This window comes from Micropterus salmoides, unplaced genomic scaffold (assembly GCF_014851395.1).
Source record: "Micropterus salmoides isolate LMB-PRFRI ecotype aquatic unplaced genomic scaffold, ASM1485139v1 Ms_hic_scaffold_10, whole genome shotgun sequence".
NCBI classification, from domain to species: Eukaryota; Metazoa; Chordata; class Actinopteri; order Centrarchiformes; family Centrarchidae; genus Micropterus; species Micropterus salmoides.
Window position 1 is genome coordinate 11,205,310 of NW_024040041.1, and position 13,748 is coordinate 11,219,057.

Below are 13,748 nucleotides of genomic sequence, written 5' to 3' on the forward strand. Positions count from 1 at the left end.
GATTAAAGATCACATGTAAAAATACTGAAGTCACAAGCTGATCCAACTTTCATGACGTTCATCACAGCAACTCATAATGTGACTCAGTAGTGTGTATGGCCCCCACGTGCCTGTATGCACACCTGACAATATCTGGGCATGCTCTTGATGAACCCGTGAATGGTGTCCTGGGGGATCTCCTCCCAGACCTGGTTCAGGGCTAGGGCCACCAGATGAGAAGTGAGTGAGAAAGGAATAGGGGAGTTGGGGTGGTCATGGCCTCCAGTGCATTACATTCACACATGAAAGTCATGCTAAAATGAATTCTTTCTGTTCAAGTCAACAGTCTGTCATTCAGAAAAATACACAATGACTGTGATTCACAGCGTGTATTTCATGATCTGTTACATCCATCCATCCATCGTCAACCGCTTATCCTGCGTACAGGGTCGCGGGGCTGTTACATACAATCAGATAAATTATTTATATTAATTAATTTCATCAGCTGTCACATCTGTCTGCGCAACCTGTGTCAGATGTCTCCCTCTCTGCAACTGCACTTCCTCTGTCCTCGCGTCGGTTACTTCTTCTATCTTCAGGTACACAAAAAGGGGGAAAGAGCATGCGTGTTACTTTGTGTCTCTAACAACTCTGTTGACAAAATGTCCACGATACCCTGCAGTCCCTGCTTTAGTCAATGGACAGTTGGAACAGTGCCCATCTATGGGAAACACCTAACGAATGTTTGCTCAGCATTTAATGTTTTATTAGACTAATCAAAAATCAGGTTTAGTCTAAATTTCAGGACAAACAGAACAGGAGTCAGGATAACTGCTCATAATTTGGGACTGTGCAGAATTTCTCAGGATGTCTGGTCACCCTAATCAGTGCATCACTGAGCTCCTGGACTGTCTTTGGCACTACTTGGTTAGATGCATGATACAGTTGGATTCAGATCTGGGTAACGTGAGGCCAAATTGTAAGGGGATGTTAAAGTGTGCAAAAATATATCCACTTTCTAAATGACATCCCATGACAAAAACTATGATCGCCTGGAGCCTGTGTCAGGTCACATAGTCTGCTGTGGAGCTATGAAGCAGAAGGGGAGAAACTGGTTATTCGTGGGAGAGTGACACACACAAACACACTATCTGAATAATCACCCAGAAACAAAGAACAACTCAAAAAGTACAGCCTTTGAAAGTTCCACCTAAACCAATGAATGACTCATCACTGCAGCATATTCAGGTATTTCATGACGACGGCGTGGCTGGAGGTGTGTCCATGGAGAGATAGGTAGAGGTAACAGGTGAGACAGGTAGGAGTCTCAGCCGCACAGTGTCTGGACTCTACATCAGCAGCAGCTAACATACACAAACACCTCTGCATACTGACTGCAACAACCAGCCAAGGTAAGACTGTCAGACACTCAAAAACAGGCCTGAAGACAGAAAAACACACAAAGAAAGTTTTTTGCCAAACAAATCTCTAGCTTTAAATCTCACAGTAAATTACATTTTTAATGAATCCGCTGTGACCTAAATCTGCTGACGTTTTACTGATGGATGATCAAAGACACAGCTGGTTTTATAGGCTCCAGCTCGGCCGGATGGAACATTTTAATTTTGATCTTTATCCCTGGTCACTTTTGTTGTAGTTTGCCTCTTCTTTCTTGCTGTTATTTTTTTTGTAATATTTGTGGGTATGCACGAGCTCTTGTTCAGTGGCTTAGACTCTGGTATTTCATGGTTTAAAGTGATATGAAATACTATTAAGCTCCTAGCACACGTTCGTATACATCTGATTTCTACAGCAAAATTGTAATTTTAAAGAGCCCAACTCTTCACATCAAGCTTTTAGGCATCACTTTAATGTACTTAATGTACAGTAATGAGATTCTGTCTACTTGTATGTGATGTAAAGCAAATCTAAGTTTGTCTTGTGTTTTCTACATGTTAACCAATTTGCAGTTTGAGTCTTGATGGTCAGAAAAATAGTAGTAAGAAAAGTTCTTGTAATAGTAGTTTTGCAGTAGCGGCCCTAGAATGGTGGTAATCAGTGGCAGAAACACTTTGGATAAAACATGTTTTCCATTTACTGTTGTTGGTTTGTTGATGCTGTCAGATTTAGAGAAAAGTTCCAAGGGTAATCTCACCAGTTGTATTACCAGACATGAAAACCAATGACTGAATCATAACAACAACAATAAGGTCTTATGGGGCTGATGGGTTTCATGTGAAAAAATAAACTACATAAAGTACATAAATACTAAAGTAGTAATAGTTGTTGAACATTTTTAAAATGGAAAAGCTCAATTTCACAAGTTGGTACACGACTGAATTTAAGAAAAACTCCTCTTCAGACAACCACATATTATTCTTCAAAAATACCAGACACTACAGAAGAATCTGACTGAATTTGATATTTATTTTAAATTTAAAACTAACTTTAATTAAACCCTGAATTTACCTTATACCTTTAGCATGGGGGTGTGAGGGGTGGTGATGGCAACCTCTGACATATCCAGCAATTGCTTTGGATAAAAGTGTCAGCTAAATGTAATGTAAAACATGATATGTTGCTTTGATTTCCAACAAAATACATGTTTGGATTATGTGAGCTTGATGTGCTGAGATAGATGCACTGCCCAGTATTGTGGGGCGAATCTTTATTTTGGGGGTATTTTTCTGTGTTTTTTGGTTGATTTGGGGCCAGACTGAAAATGAGAATCTAAATTTAGTTATGTTGCGCTCGCCAACACAGATGCCTCATACGGTAAGGCCACACCCGTGACACTCTCGTCTAAATGAAAAATTGGCCTGCTCAGTATGAGAGAGCGAGTTTCAGTTACCTCAGAACTCTCTTCACCACATAGGAAAATTACCAGCTGACATGATAACATCAGGTAATCACCTAAAAGTCTAAAGGCCTAGAGTCTGTTTTATATCCGTGGGATGTTTCTTTAGTTTGTCAACAGAATGTAACTCATGGTTCATCAACTGGGCATGTTTTTCTCGACCAGTAGCACCCAATTCCTTCCTCCAAAAATCCACTCCCAGGTAGGCTACCTACCTCTGTAATGGAGCGTCATCGCTTGCCTGGTCATCGCTTACACAGGACGTAGGCCATTGTTTCATCTTGTTCATGATTATAGAAACCTGAAAGAAATGAAGAATAAAATGTTGTGATTGGACTTTCAACACTTTTTTTCTTAAAATGAAGGCCTTGAGATCTTGAACGCACCGTGACTGTTGCAGCCACTTTGCAGCGCTTCTCCAAGCATTTTTTTTTTACATAAATACATAAATATCAGAATCAGGTGTTTCCTTCAGCACAACAAGCCCAAACTTTCCAATTAATGTTGCACCAGCTACTTATAGGACAGTGGAATGGAGTCAACAAGTGACAGAGCAGCTCAGCCAGTTCAGCCCTGACAATTGGCAAATCAGGCTGGAAGGAATTAACCATAAACATGTGAAGAAATACTTGTAAATTTATGCCCTTTTTGGATTTTTAAAGACACTTTTGATTGAAATGTTTTACAAATTGTCATGTACATATTCAGCCATCACTTTTTTAATGTCATTAACACAACATGATGTCAGGGTCTTCTTTTGACACAAATGAGTTCACATGACAGATTGGTTTAGCCTGCCCTCCCTCAGTCTGTGACACAGATTGAAGCATGCGGCTCCGTCGCATTCCTGCACCAACACATGGGTGTATACTGGCCCTCTGTGTGTGACACAATGACAAAGCAGTCTGTCATCTTTTCCAAACGATGACAAGGGATGAACTATTGCTACACCTCAATGAATGGATGGAGGAAAGTCCACCAGGGTAGTGTGCATATATATATGTGTGTGTGTGTCTGAGTGTGTGAGAGAGAGTGAGAGAGAGAGAGAGAGAGAGAGAGGACGCCTACTCCTGCTGGTGTGTGCGTTTGTGTATATGGAAAGATAGACACAACGAGAATAAGGAGACCAAAGAGAGAAATGTCGAGAGGTAGAGTCATGTGCATCTGTTAGGTGGGTTTTTCCTGGTATGGGATCATCCATTGAACTAGTCACATGACTTTTTGGTTATTCAATGGGCCTAAAAAGCAGGCAGACAACAGCAAGCGTGCAGCAGAGCAGCTTTTTGTTCGTGACAAACACTACACTGATCACGCTGTGTCAGAGCCTGTGTTATTGATAATTTAATATGTGAGCAGTTTAGAAGTTTAGACAATGCATTTCTTGCTCAGATCTACACAATGCCACAGCCACAAGACAACTGTGTGTTTCCCTCCAAGAAATCTCACAAAATCAACAATAATTGCTGGAGACTCAAAACTGTACCACTGGTAGTGAATGTGCTCTGTTCCTATCAAGATCTAATAGAAATAATAATGCTAATAATGAATCATTTAAACATGTTCTCTCTTTCAAATTCAAAATCAAATTCAAATTAGCTTTATTGGCATGAATGTATAACATCAATATTTCCAAAGCTATATTAAGTACATAAGGACAATTAATTTCATACATTTCACTAGATAAGGAAATAAAACAGCAAAAGTTGTGTTTGTGTGTGTTAATACAAAATAAAATAATAAAAAAAATATATATATAAAATAAAAATTCTGTAAAAATAAATATTTAAAAAAAGTAAATAACAATAACTGGGCAGAAAATTGGTTCCACACTCATTTGTGACCCATGCAGAATAGAAATGTAGTATTCTAATTATGTTTTAATGAGGCTTTAATGAGATTTGGCTCATCTAAGTCCTGAGCTGTAGAGTAATAGCAGTAATTACTGTAGATCTTCTGTACTGTGTATTTTTTTCTCTTCCTGACTACCCTGTCTTCTGGTTTTTGCTGCGTTTTGTGGAGGATCTATCTCATGTTTGTGTTCCTCTTAAGCTTAGTCTGCGGCGCCTCGAGTTGGCACTTTAGCTGGCCAGCAGTGGGGCTTAGTCATGGAGGCTTAACATATGTAGATGTTATATGTGCCAGTGTAAGAAGGAAGCAACCATTGAGAATGACCACACTGAGGATTTATGTGCAGTTTATTTTTGTATTTTACTGTTGAACAAGCATGATTATTAATGGATGCCTTTTACTTTTTTTGCAAGTATGCTTAAGGTGTGGTAGCTTCTTCTGAGGAAGCCCAAAGCCTACAGAGAATCTGCTGCAGTGTTTTTGTTGTACCATACAGACAGATACATTTGTATCTGTTGATTGGTGAAATTGTTTTTTTTTTACTTGTTGTCTTCTCTGAATCTTTGGTTTAATTTTGAGACTGTTAAAGTTATAAGCATTAAAATTTTAATAAAATTAAATCCAAATTCAGTATATGTAACTTTCTAATTTTTGTTTTATTTGTCAGTGGTGGACACACAAGGAAACGATGCAGCATTTTAATCCAGCTTGCAACGTTTTTTGTTTTATCTCATCCATTACAGGCTCACTGTTCACTCTCCTACAGCCGTATCAGACCTGTCTTAAGTCACTGCTGCGGCCTCACATTTAAATGGTGTTCCTGTTTTCATCCCACTGTTTTGTTTGATACAGAATGCTGTTGAGTTTTCTTATATCATTTAAACGTAATATTACGGTCGGATTAACAAAAAGAGCTCTTTCTTTTGATGGGTGAGGACAATTCTAACACTTACGAAGCATAAGCACAATAGGAAAACGATCATGTACTTTTCTGATAAATCATCATCAAAATATTGCAAATAAAACAAATAAATCCCCGTGTCCCCTCAGCAGGTGTGAGACTTGCTAGAGAAACAAAGACGTTTTTTCAAAAAGCCTTTTTGGTGAGTGACCACACCTGAAACCAGTCAGCCATCACAACCCAGAGTCCCGCCCAGGCGTTTTCTCCCCCCAGGGCTACTGACAAGAGACATCCACACAATGCAATGTTTATAACCTGGTCCGACAACTAATTCATAGGGCTTAGGGCTAAATAGGTGCCAGTAAGAGGTGACAGAGATTGTCATCAGAGCCTGACAGGTGTTATTAGCTCCATCAGTCAGTCTGTGACTCCACCTGGTGGCAGAAAGCAGCACTAAGACAGGGTGGGTAATGTTAAAGTAGGCTACTAAGAAAAGACCTTAAGTCCTTCAGGTGCCCTTTGTAACAATCCTTTCCTGTCTGTGCTCTCTCTTTGCAGCAAAATGAGCGCAGATGGGAAAAAAGAACCCCCTCCCTACATCGTACCAGGTAAACCCAAACAGACCATGCACACAAACATTCTCATCATCATCATCATCATCATCATCATATTGCCTCAATATCTCCATTTTGTTTCTGTCTCTCCTCCTCTTCTGGTGCAGTAGAACGTCAGGGAGACGGAGTAAGGGTTTACCACCTGCACACCCCATTCAACCCTCACAGCTCTCAGGGAATCTCCGACTCTCAGTCTACGCCAGGTAAACAAACACCCGATGTTACACTTCCTGGAAACACATGTCAGAAACATTATAGCTACAGTTTATTCTAGTGCATAGTTAATCAACTTTTCTGTTTCCTCCCCTCTGGCCCTTCTCCTCTCCTCATCCTCTCTTCCTGCCTCCCACTCACCACCATCTGTCCTGTCTCCCTCCTTCAGTGTACACCAAAGGAGGAGGCGGCGTCGGCTCAGGTCTCGAGGCTGGAGATACCAAAAGGAAGTTTGTCAGCTACGACACGGCTCTGGGGAATTCTCCCGGGATGACAACCTGCTCTTCCTGCCAGCAGCAGGTCATGACCAACGTCACCTACAAAGCAGGGACGTACGCCTGGCTGATGTGTTTACTCTTCATCTGCTGCGGGTGAGTGTGTGCTTTAGGGCCCATCATACATCTCTGTTACCTCCAAGTTCCCAAGAAATTAAGTGCAGCCAGCAGACCAGAGACCAGCCAGCACAGACCCAAGACAAAGCCACATCATTTGCCAATATAGCAAGATGCAGTTGATATTGTATTTTAGCGGGGCACAATCCCCAAATATATTGCAATTATCTTTTGACAGTTGACCTTCAGTAATACTAGCGGACTTTGGGGCCTCAGGGCAGTTAACAATTTAACCAACAAAACGAGATTGCAGAACCAGATAGATGTGGATCATTTATTGATTGAATGTTATCTCTCCAGGAAGCGTATTCTTTTCTTTACCAGCCTATGATGATCATCTGATGTAATTCATATTTATTATTTTATTTGGCACAAACGACCCGAGGATGAACTGATTATAATTTTGTCGTTAAAAGGTCACGGCAACCTCACAAAACACGTTTTTGGCCATAACTCAAGAAGTGATGGGGGGGGGGGGGGGGTTATGACAAAATTTCCCAAAAACTTTTTTTACCAAAAAGGTCAAAGGTCAACTGCACTGTGACGTTATAATGTCATGGATAAAACCTTTCTATTATTCAGCACCATGACTCGGGAACAGGAGGGGAGACTGTGACCAGATTTCACAGTTGGTCAGACACACTTACGACTCAAAGGTCACAGGTCAATGTGACCCCAGTAAGGGATTAATTTAAGAATAAATGGTAGGATTCCAGTTTTCACATGTTGACTGCGACAAGTAAACAATAATCACATGACTGTAAACAGCATATTGGAGTGTGCCTAGCTAATCGTGATCCTGTGAGTGAGTGAGTTTCACCTACAGCTCATAGAGGAACTTTGTATCTAAAAGGAGAAAAGAAAAGCACCACATTTTGTGTAGCTATACTTCTTACTATACCATTTTTATATTGTGATCAAGCATATGTATATCTTTACTTCTTTAGCCAATACATCTATGATAATCTCTCATTAATCAGTTCAACAATATATCATCAATATAGTGATAACGTTCATTTAGCCAAAAACTACACTTTCTACCTTTTTATTCAATTTCTTCCAAGTATTTACTATATATACAGTATTATATGAGTCTGGACAGACATGGATGTAAACTGCAATTTGACTGGTTGGCGGAGGCATTCAACTGCGGAGCAGTAATTCTAGTTATTATTTGGTATCCAGGGTGAGGTGAAAATATTGTGGCCATCTAGCAGGCACAAAGCTGCCATGTGGCCCGATTCACTCTTTCAATGACTGTAATAAACTTAAGCAGGTAGTCTACACGTTTTATTTTGTTTTCTATAAATATATCATTTATAGTTTTACTGCACTTTTTTAAGCCAAGAGGATGTATAAATAACTCTGAGGAGGGTTTTTTTTATTAAATAAAAAAAATCTGATCCTCCACACCCAATCATTTTCGTACACAACACATAATGGTCAAAACAAACAAAACATATTCTGGCATACATCTGTGTGACACTGACTGTGTGTGTGTTGCAGGTTAGTCCTGTGCTGCTGCCTGATCCCTTTCTTTGTGAAAAACTTCAAGGATGCTTACCACACGTGCCCCCGCTGCAACAGAGTCCTGCATGTTGAGAAGAAAAAATGCTGTAAATGATGAACATGGGGGCAGACATGGACCCACAGAAATAAGAAATAGGATCCTGTTACCTTTGTCTGTGTTTTGTTTTCCTGGTAAAAACAACAACAACCCATTGCCGCATTATAGGAAACTGACAGAAATAGGTCACAGTTCAGATTTAGCTTATATCTATGGGTGAACCATTGCATTAGCCGAGGCAAAACCAAACATCATATTATAAGCAAACTGGGAGTGGTTGTATCTGTCAGAGGTTAAATTTCATGTCCTCACTTTTAAAGCTCTGACAAGTCAAATCAATCACACCCCCGTGCACTTTTTGGGAGACGTTTAATTTTTATCCCTGTTACAGCGGAAATATTCTCTATTAAAATCTTTAGAAACTTCTGCATGCATTATGTTTTTAAAATGAAGACTTGTAAATACACTTTATCATATACAATAAGGGATTGTTGATTTGAATTTAAGCAGACCAGCTGTCCATTTGAAGGGATTGACAGCTTTTGAATGAATAACAGCATCTTCATAAACAACAAGCCAGCGCAACACAATAAATCAGTTACTGCACAATCCAATTGTGTTGGCATTGTTTTGTCTAATCTGAAGTTACACATTTAAATAAACACAAATTAGACCTATGTGCCTTATTTTTGTTATATTTATATGTTGTCAGCCATGAAATTTAGGGATGAAGGGTGCTCTGAGAGAGCATGAAGTTAGTTAAAAGCTGCAACAACAGCTGGCTGTAAATGTTATTTAGGATTGTTGTTTTGATCATTTGAATGTTTACCTCCAAACAAAGATTTTGCCATGAGAGTTCATTAAAATGCAAAATTAAAGCTACACTATGCTACTACACTATGGCGTGATGTGTTCATTGGCAGTCAATCGCTGGTGGAGCCACAGATCAAGACACTTGTTTGAATATTTAAAATACTTTTTTGACCATCTCTGTGCTAAACAAACATCTACTGGTATCTTACTGAGAAATTAGTTTTTGTCTGATTGCTTTTGTAGAATTAAAAATCTTCCTGCTTCATAAAACAATAATGATGTACAAGAGAAAGGAGGCAACATGTTGTTGTGAGGGATGTGATTCTTTTCACACTGTCCCCAGGATGCAACTGTGTATGCTTGGACTTCTGTTATGTTCTATTCACTATTTTATAACATTATTTCTCTAATAAAAGTAGCCTATATATGCACACAATAGATGGCACCCTGCTGTGATTCTGTTTATTTTCGTCCTATCTTTGTCTCATCTACAGAGGTCAGAGCCAACGAGCTGACCTGTTGGTGAACCCCTTAACGCTTATTGTTGCAAAATCGCATCATCCATTCAGACTGCAGCCGAGATAGTGTATGTATTCTCCCAATGCCTGTTTGTGCATATTCGATATGTACTTAGGAACTTTTTGCAAGCACTGGTTTCTTGTTAATGCCTGTTGTCGCTAATTTGCATCACACCCACATCATACCTGAATTTATATCTTTTTGTTCTTGTATGTTCTATAGACAAATTAATAATCTCCACTTAATTTAGCATCAGCTTGAAAGCACATGAAAACAAAAACAATACATTTTCTTATGTAATCGGAAATAAATTCAGGCGTCAAGGGGTTAAAGCAAGATTATGTAGTATTTTTATCTTAAAATAACAGCTTCAAAATCATTTTGATGGTACACTGACTTGTAATAGGGTGAATGACGTCTTTGTCATTGCAGCTCCTGGCCGGGGAAGCTTCCTATGGCACTATGTAAGATTGAAGTCCCGGGCAGGCCTTTTATCATGAGAACAGTGAATGCTTTACGGCACCAAAACACATCAACAAAACTCTTCAGCAAGTACGCTTTAAGAAGAAGCAATAATAAGAAATATAATAAGATAATATATAATGTACAATGTAAGTTCTTTGGAAGAAGCTAGCTTGGGATTCTCAGTATGGATATCATTGCAGACACTGCGAAGAGACCGAAGAAGACGCTGTAGGAAGACCAAAAAAGAGAGTGACCGAATATCAGATTGGCCTTTACTTGTTGGCATGAGCTAAAAGAGCTCCAAGGCAGATACCGAGCTGGCCTTCTCGCTGTTGGACTATTAAGTAATAACTTATTAGCTGGCTTGCTATGTTTGTGTTGTAGCACTTGCTTGACGTGTGGCTGTGTAAGCAAAGTTGTCGAAGGAGATACCGGGAGACAGGCCGCTACAAGAAGGGCTGGACAGGGCTGTAGAAAGGCACCATCCCACTAGCAGGACCGGTATCCGCTCCTTTGTGCGAAGAGGAACAAGAGCACTGCCAGAGCCCTACAAAATGACCTCCAGCTGGTGTGCATGTTCCTGACCAAACTGTCAGACTCCATGAGCGTGACACAAGGGCCCCATGTCCTCTAGTAGGATCTGTGCTCACAACCCAGCAGGTTCACACTAAGCACACGTGACAGACGTGAAAGAGTCTGGAGACACCGTGGTGAACGTTATGCAGCAGTGTACAGTAAAGATTTTTTGAACTGACCTTTTTCATTCATTGAGATCAGATGTGTGATTTAAGTGCTCCCTTAATTTTTTTTTAGCAGTGTATCTCAACAACTGTTGAATGAATTGCTGTGAATTATGGCACATATATTCATGTTCCCCTCAAGATAATTTGTAATAACTTTGGTGATGCCCTGACCTTTCATATAGCGCCATCATTCGGTTCAAAGTTTTCATTTGTTCAGTAGTTTGGTATCAAGCGTAACAGGCTAAGCCGAGACTGTGAACACGGTAGACATTCGCATGTTAGCATTTACCTCAAAACATGTCTGTATACTTTGTCTTGTTTAAATTGAAAGTGAATCACATGTCATTCTGAGTAACACTCCTCAGCTAAGCTCATTGAACAGCCAGTGTGTGCTGTTCTGTGCATAGACCTGACCTTTAACCTCACTGGGAAAATACCTTTTCTGAAATGTCTTCCATCATGAAGCATGCATGCTGAATGGTTCTGAAGTTTATGAAAACATTTACTGCATGTAAGCAAGTTTTAGATGTCCATGAAGATTCTCAGCCATCCAAGATGTATGTATATCTAAATGTTTTGGGTCAAAGGCAACTTTGAATTTTAAAGGAATAGGACACACATTTATTCACTTTCTTGCCAAGAGTTAGACATGGCAACAGCCAGTTAGCTTGGCGCAGACTGGAAACGGCTAGCTATTTCTTGGCTCAGCACACTCCAGCAAGGCAACGTTAGTGCTCCCAGCAAAGAAATAGTCCGGGACATATATAACAACTTGTATAATGGTGAATTGTTGCTTTTACACTTTTACTTTTGTATATTTACACAGACAAGATACAGCTTGTTAAACAGTGAGCTGTACAGGTGCTGGTGTGGATTTTCTTACCTTAAGTTAATACACAACCAGATTAGATGTTTTGCCTTGGTTCAAGTCTTTATGCTAAGCTAAGCATACTAGCAGCTGGCTGGAACCTTAAATTTAACAGACGAACAAGACAGTGGTACCAATGTTCTCATCTCAGTTCCTTTAACAGTGTTTTGTGTCTAGCACTGGTATGGACAAGCCGCAGAGTAGCGTCTTTGTTTTTATAGAAAATTTTATTCAACATACATTTTCCAGCAAAAAGGCAATATACAGGAATAGTTGTCGTACACTGCTGCTACACTGAGGATTTTAAACTGGAAAAGATCAAATTAAGGTGTGATTTTGCAGGTCATCTTTGTACTGCACTTTAACAAGACAAAACCAATGCAGTTAGTTTTGAAAAAGAAAAAGAAATCCAAATGTAACAGAAAAAAATCGTCAATGGTACATCAGGAACGCAAAAAAAAAAAAAAAAAACCCTACACACAAGAAATATGAACACCTGGCTCCTTCTGTACCCGACAACAAAGGCGTGTTTCTCTTAAATTTTACACGTTCATATTTTTAAATATACAATTCTTAAATGTTGTCTTTACAGAGCCAGCTATGCGCTATTAGGGGAGCATTCCATCTGTGCTTTAAAAGGAACAAAACAAAAGTAGACAAATAAATTCATAGGGCTTAAAGTGTTTCTTACAATGCTGGTTTTGTCTCTACAAAATCCTCAAACCTGTGGGCTCGAAGTGTCTGCAGCTCCCTACCAAGCACAGCGCAGTTACTGCTCCCAACCACCTGGAGGTGACAGTGTCAATCAAGAGAGAATGACCAAGCTTGTGTGTGTTTGCATTCAGAGGAGGAATGACAGAGAAAGACATTAAACCCCCCTGAAACAAAACAAAAATGGAAGATAAAGTCAAGAGGGGGTAATGTCCGTGCATGTGTGTGTTCCTTCAAAGTCACTGAGCAACTCAAAACCGCAACCAAAATGTACATTTGCCAGTCCTGAGAAACTCTGCCATTAAGTGCCAACGTGCAAGATGAAATACAGACAAATATCCTCCTTATTTTTTTCCCCCATTTATTTTTTAACAGATGCTGTGGATTTTTATTATACAAGATCTGCAGAAAGAGACAAAAAAAAATTTATCCATTTTTCCTCCAACCACACTAAGTGAAAAAGAATCGTGTGTAAACTTGGAAATACTTGTTTTGTTGCACTAAAAGGATGGGAGCAGAAAATATAAAGAAACACATCAGGGCAACTAGTGAGCGTCAGGGTGGACGAAAGTTCACAGCCTCTCCCTCTTTTTCTGTCAGTTAGTCCTCGCAAACATCCTTCCATCAAAGTCTCCACACAGCAGCAAACAACTCTTTAAAAACAACCCCCAAAAATATCTGAAGGGAAAAAAAACTAAGCCTAGAAGATTTTATATAAATTATATATATAAATTATATATAAATTATATATAGTGTGTATATATACACACACACTTATATTTATACTGTGTCCCACTTCCTCTCCCCTCTCCGCTTATTTTATATTAAAATCCAATTTAATTTCTCCCACTTCCAGATAGGCAACAAAAAACAGGCAGTCAACAGGTAGAGAAGCCAGAAAAAAAAGAAATAAAACAACTGAACAAGCCTCAGACGTAGAGGGAGACGATAAAAAAAAAGTAAAATAAAATAAACAACAAAATCAACAGTCAGAAGGTGGTTGGTGCAGTTTATTTTGCGGTTGAAGGATAATCCGTCAGCTGCAGCAAGATCCATAACGCTTTAGACATAGTGCCGGTGTAGAGCTGTAGAGGTGTCCAGGCGGGGTGTTAAAAGTGATGAACACACACACACACACACGAGCACGCACGCTCACACAGTCTCGCACACACAAACACACACACACACACGGTTGGTTACAGTCTGTGGTTATGGTGTGTTAAAGTAGGTAGGGAGGAAGGCGGAGCAGGAGGAGGAG

General features: G+C 39.6%; 1 protein-coding gene across 4 annotated transcripts; it reads left to right on the forward strand.

The window, feature by feature from the left end:
• Positions 1 to 1,279: 1,279 nt before the first annotated feature.
• si:ch211-157c3.4 (uncharacterized protein LOC561592 homolog) lies at positions 1,280 to 9,624 on the forward strand. 4 transcript variants are annotated; one of them, XM_038696079.1, is made up of 5 exons: positions 1,280 to 1,391; positions 6,144 to 6,193; positions 6,310 to 6,402; positions 6,582 to 6,783; positions 8,311 to 9,624. In XM_038696079.1, exons 2-5 carry the CDS (start codon positions 6,148 to 6,150, stop codon positions 8,426 to 8,428), a joined length of 459 nt encoding a protein of 152 aa, XP_038552007.1. In that variant the 5' UTR covers positions 1,280 to 1,391; positions 6,144 to 6,147; the 3' UTR covers positions 8,429 to 9,624. The 4 variants fall into 4 exon arrangements, with proteins under 4 accessions (XP_038552007.1, XP_038551989.1, XP_038552014.1 ...); XM_038696061.1 differs by having other exon boundaries at positions 1,281 to 1,391; positions 6,307 to 6,402; XM_038696086.1 differs by lacking the exon at positions 1,280 to 1,391 and adding an exon at positions 5,904 to 6,048.
• Positions 9,625 to 13,748: the final 4,124 nt, after the last annotated feature.

Bases quoted from the DNA above. Each gene is read 5' to 3' on its own strand.
- si:ch211-157c3.4 (XM_038696061.1), top strand. From the start codon at position 6,148: ATGAGCGCAGATGGGAAAAAAGAACCCCCTCCCTACATCGTACCAG. The intron at 6,403-6,581 runs GTAAACAAACAC...TCCCTCCTTCAG, and splicing joins CGACTCTCAGTCTACGCCAG to TGTACACCAAAGGAGGAGGC. The intron at 6,784-8,310 runs GTGAGTGTGTGC...TGTGTGTTGCAG, and splicing joins TTACTCTTCATCTGCTGCGG to GTTAGTCCTGTGCTGCTGCC.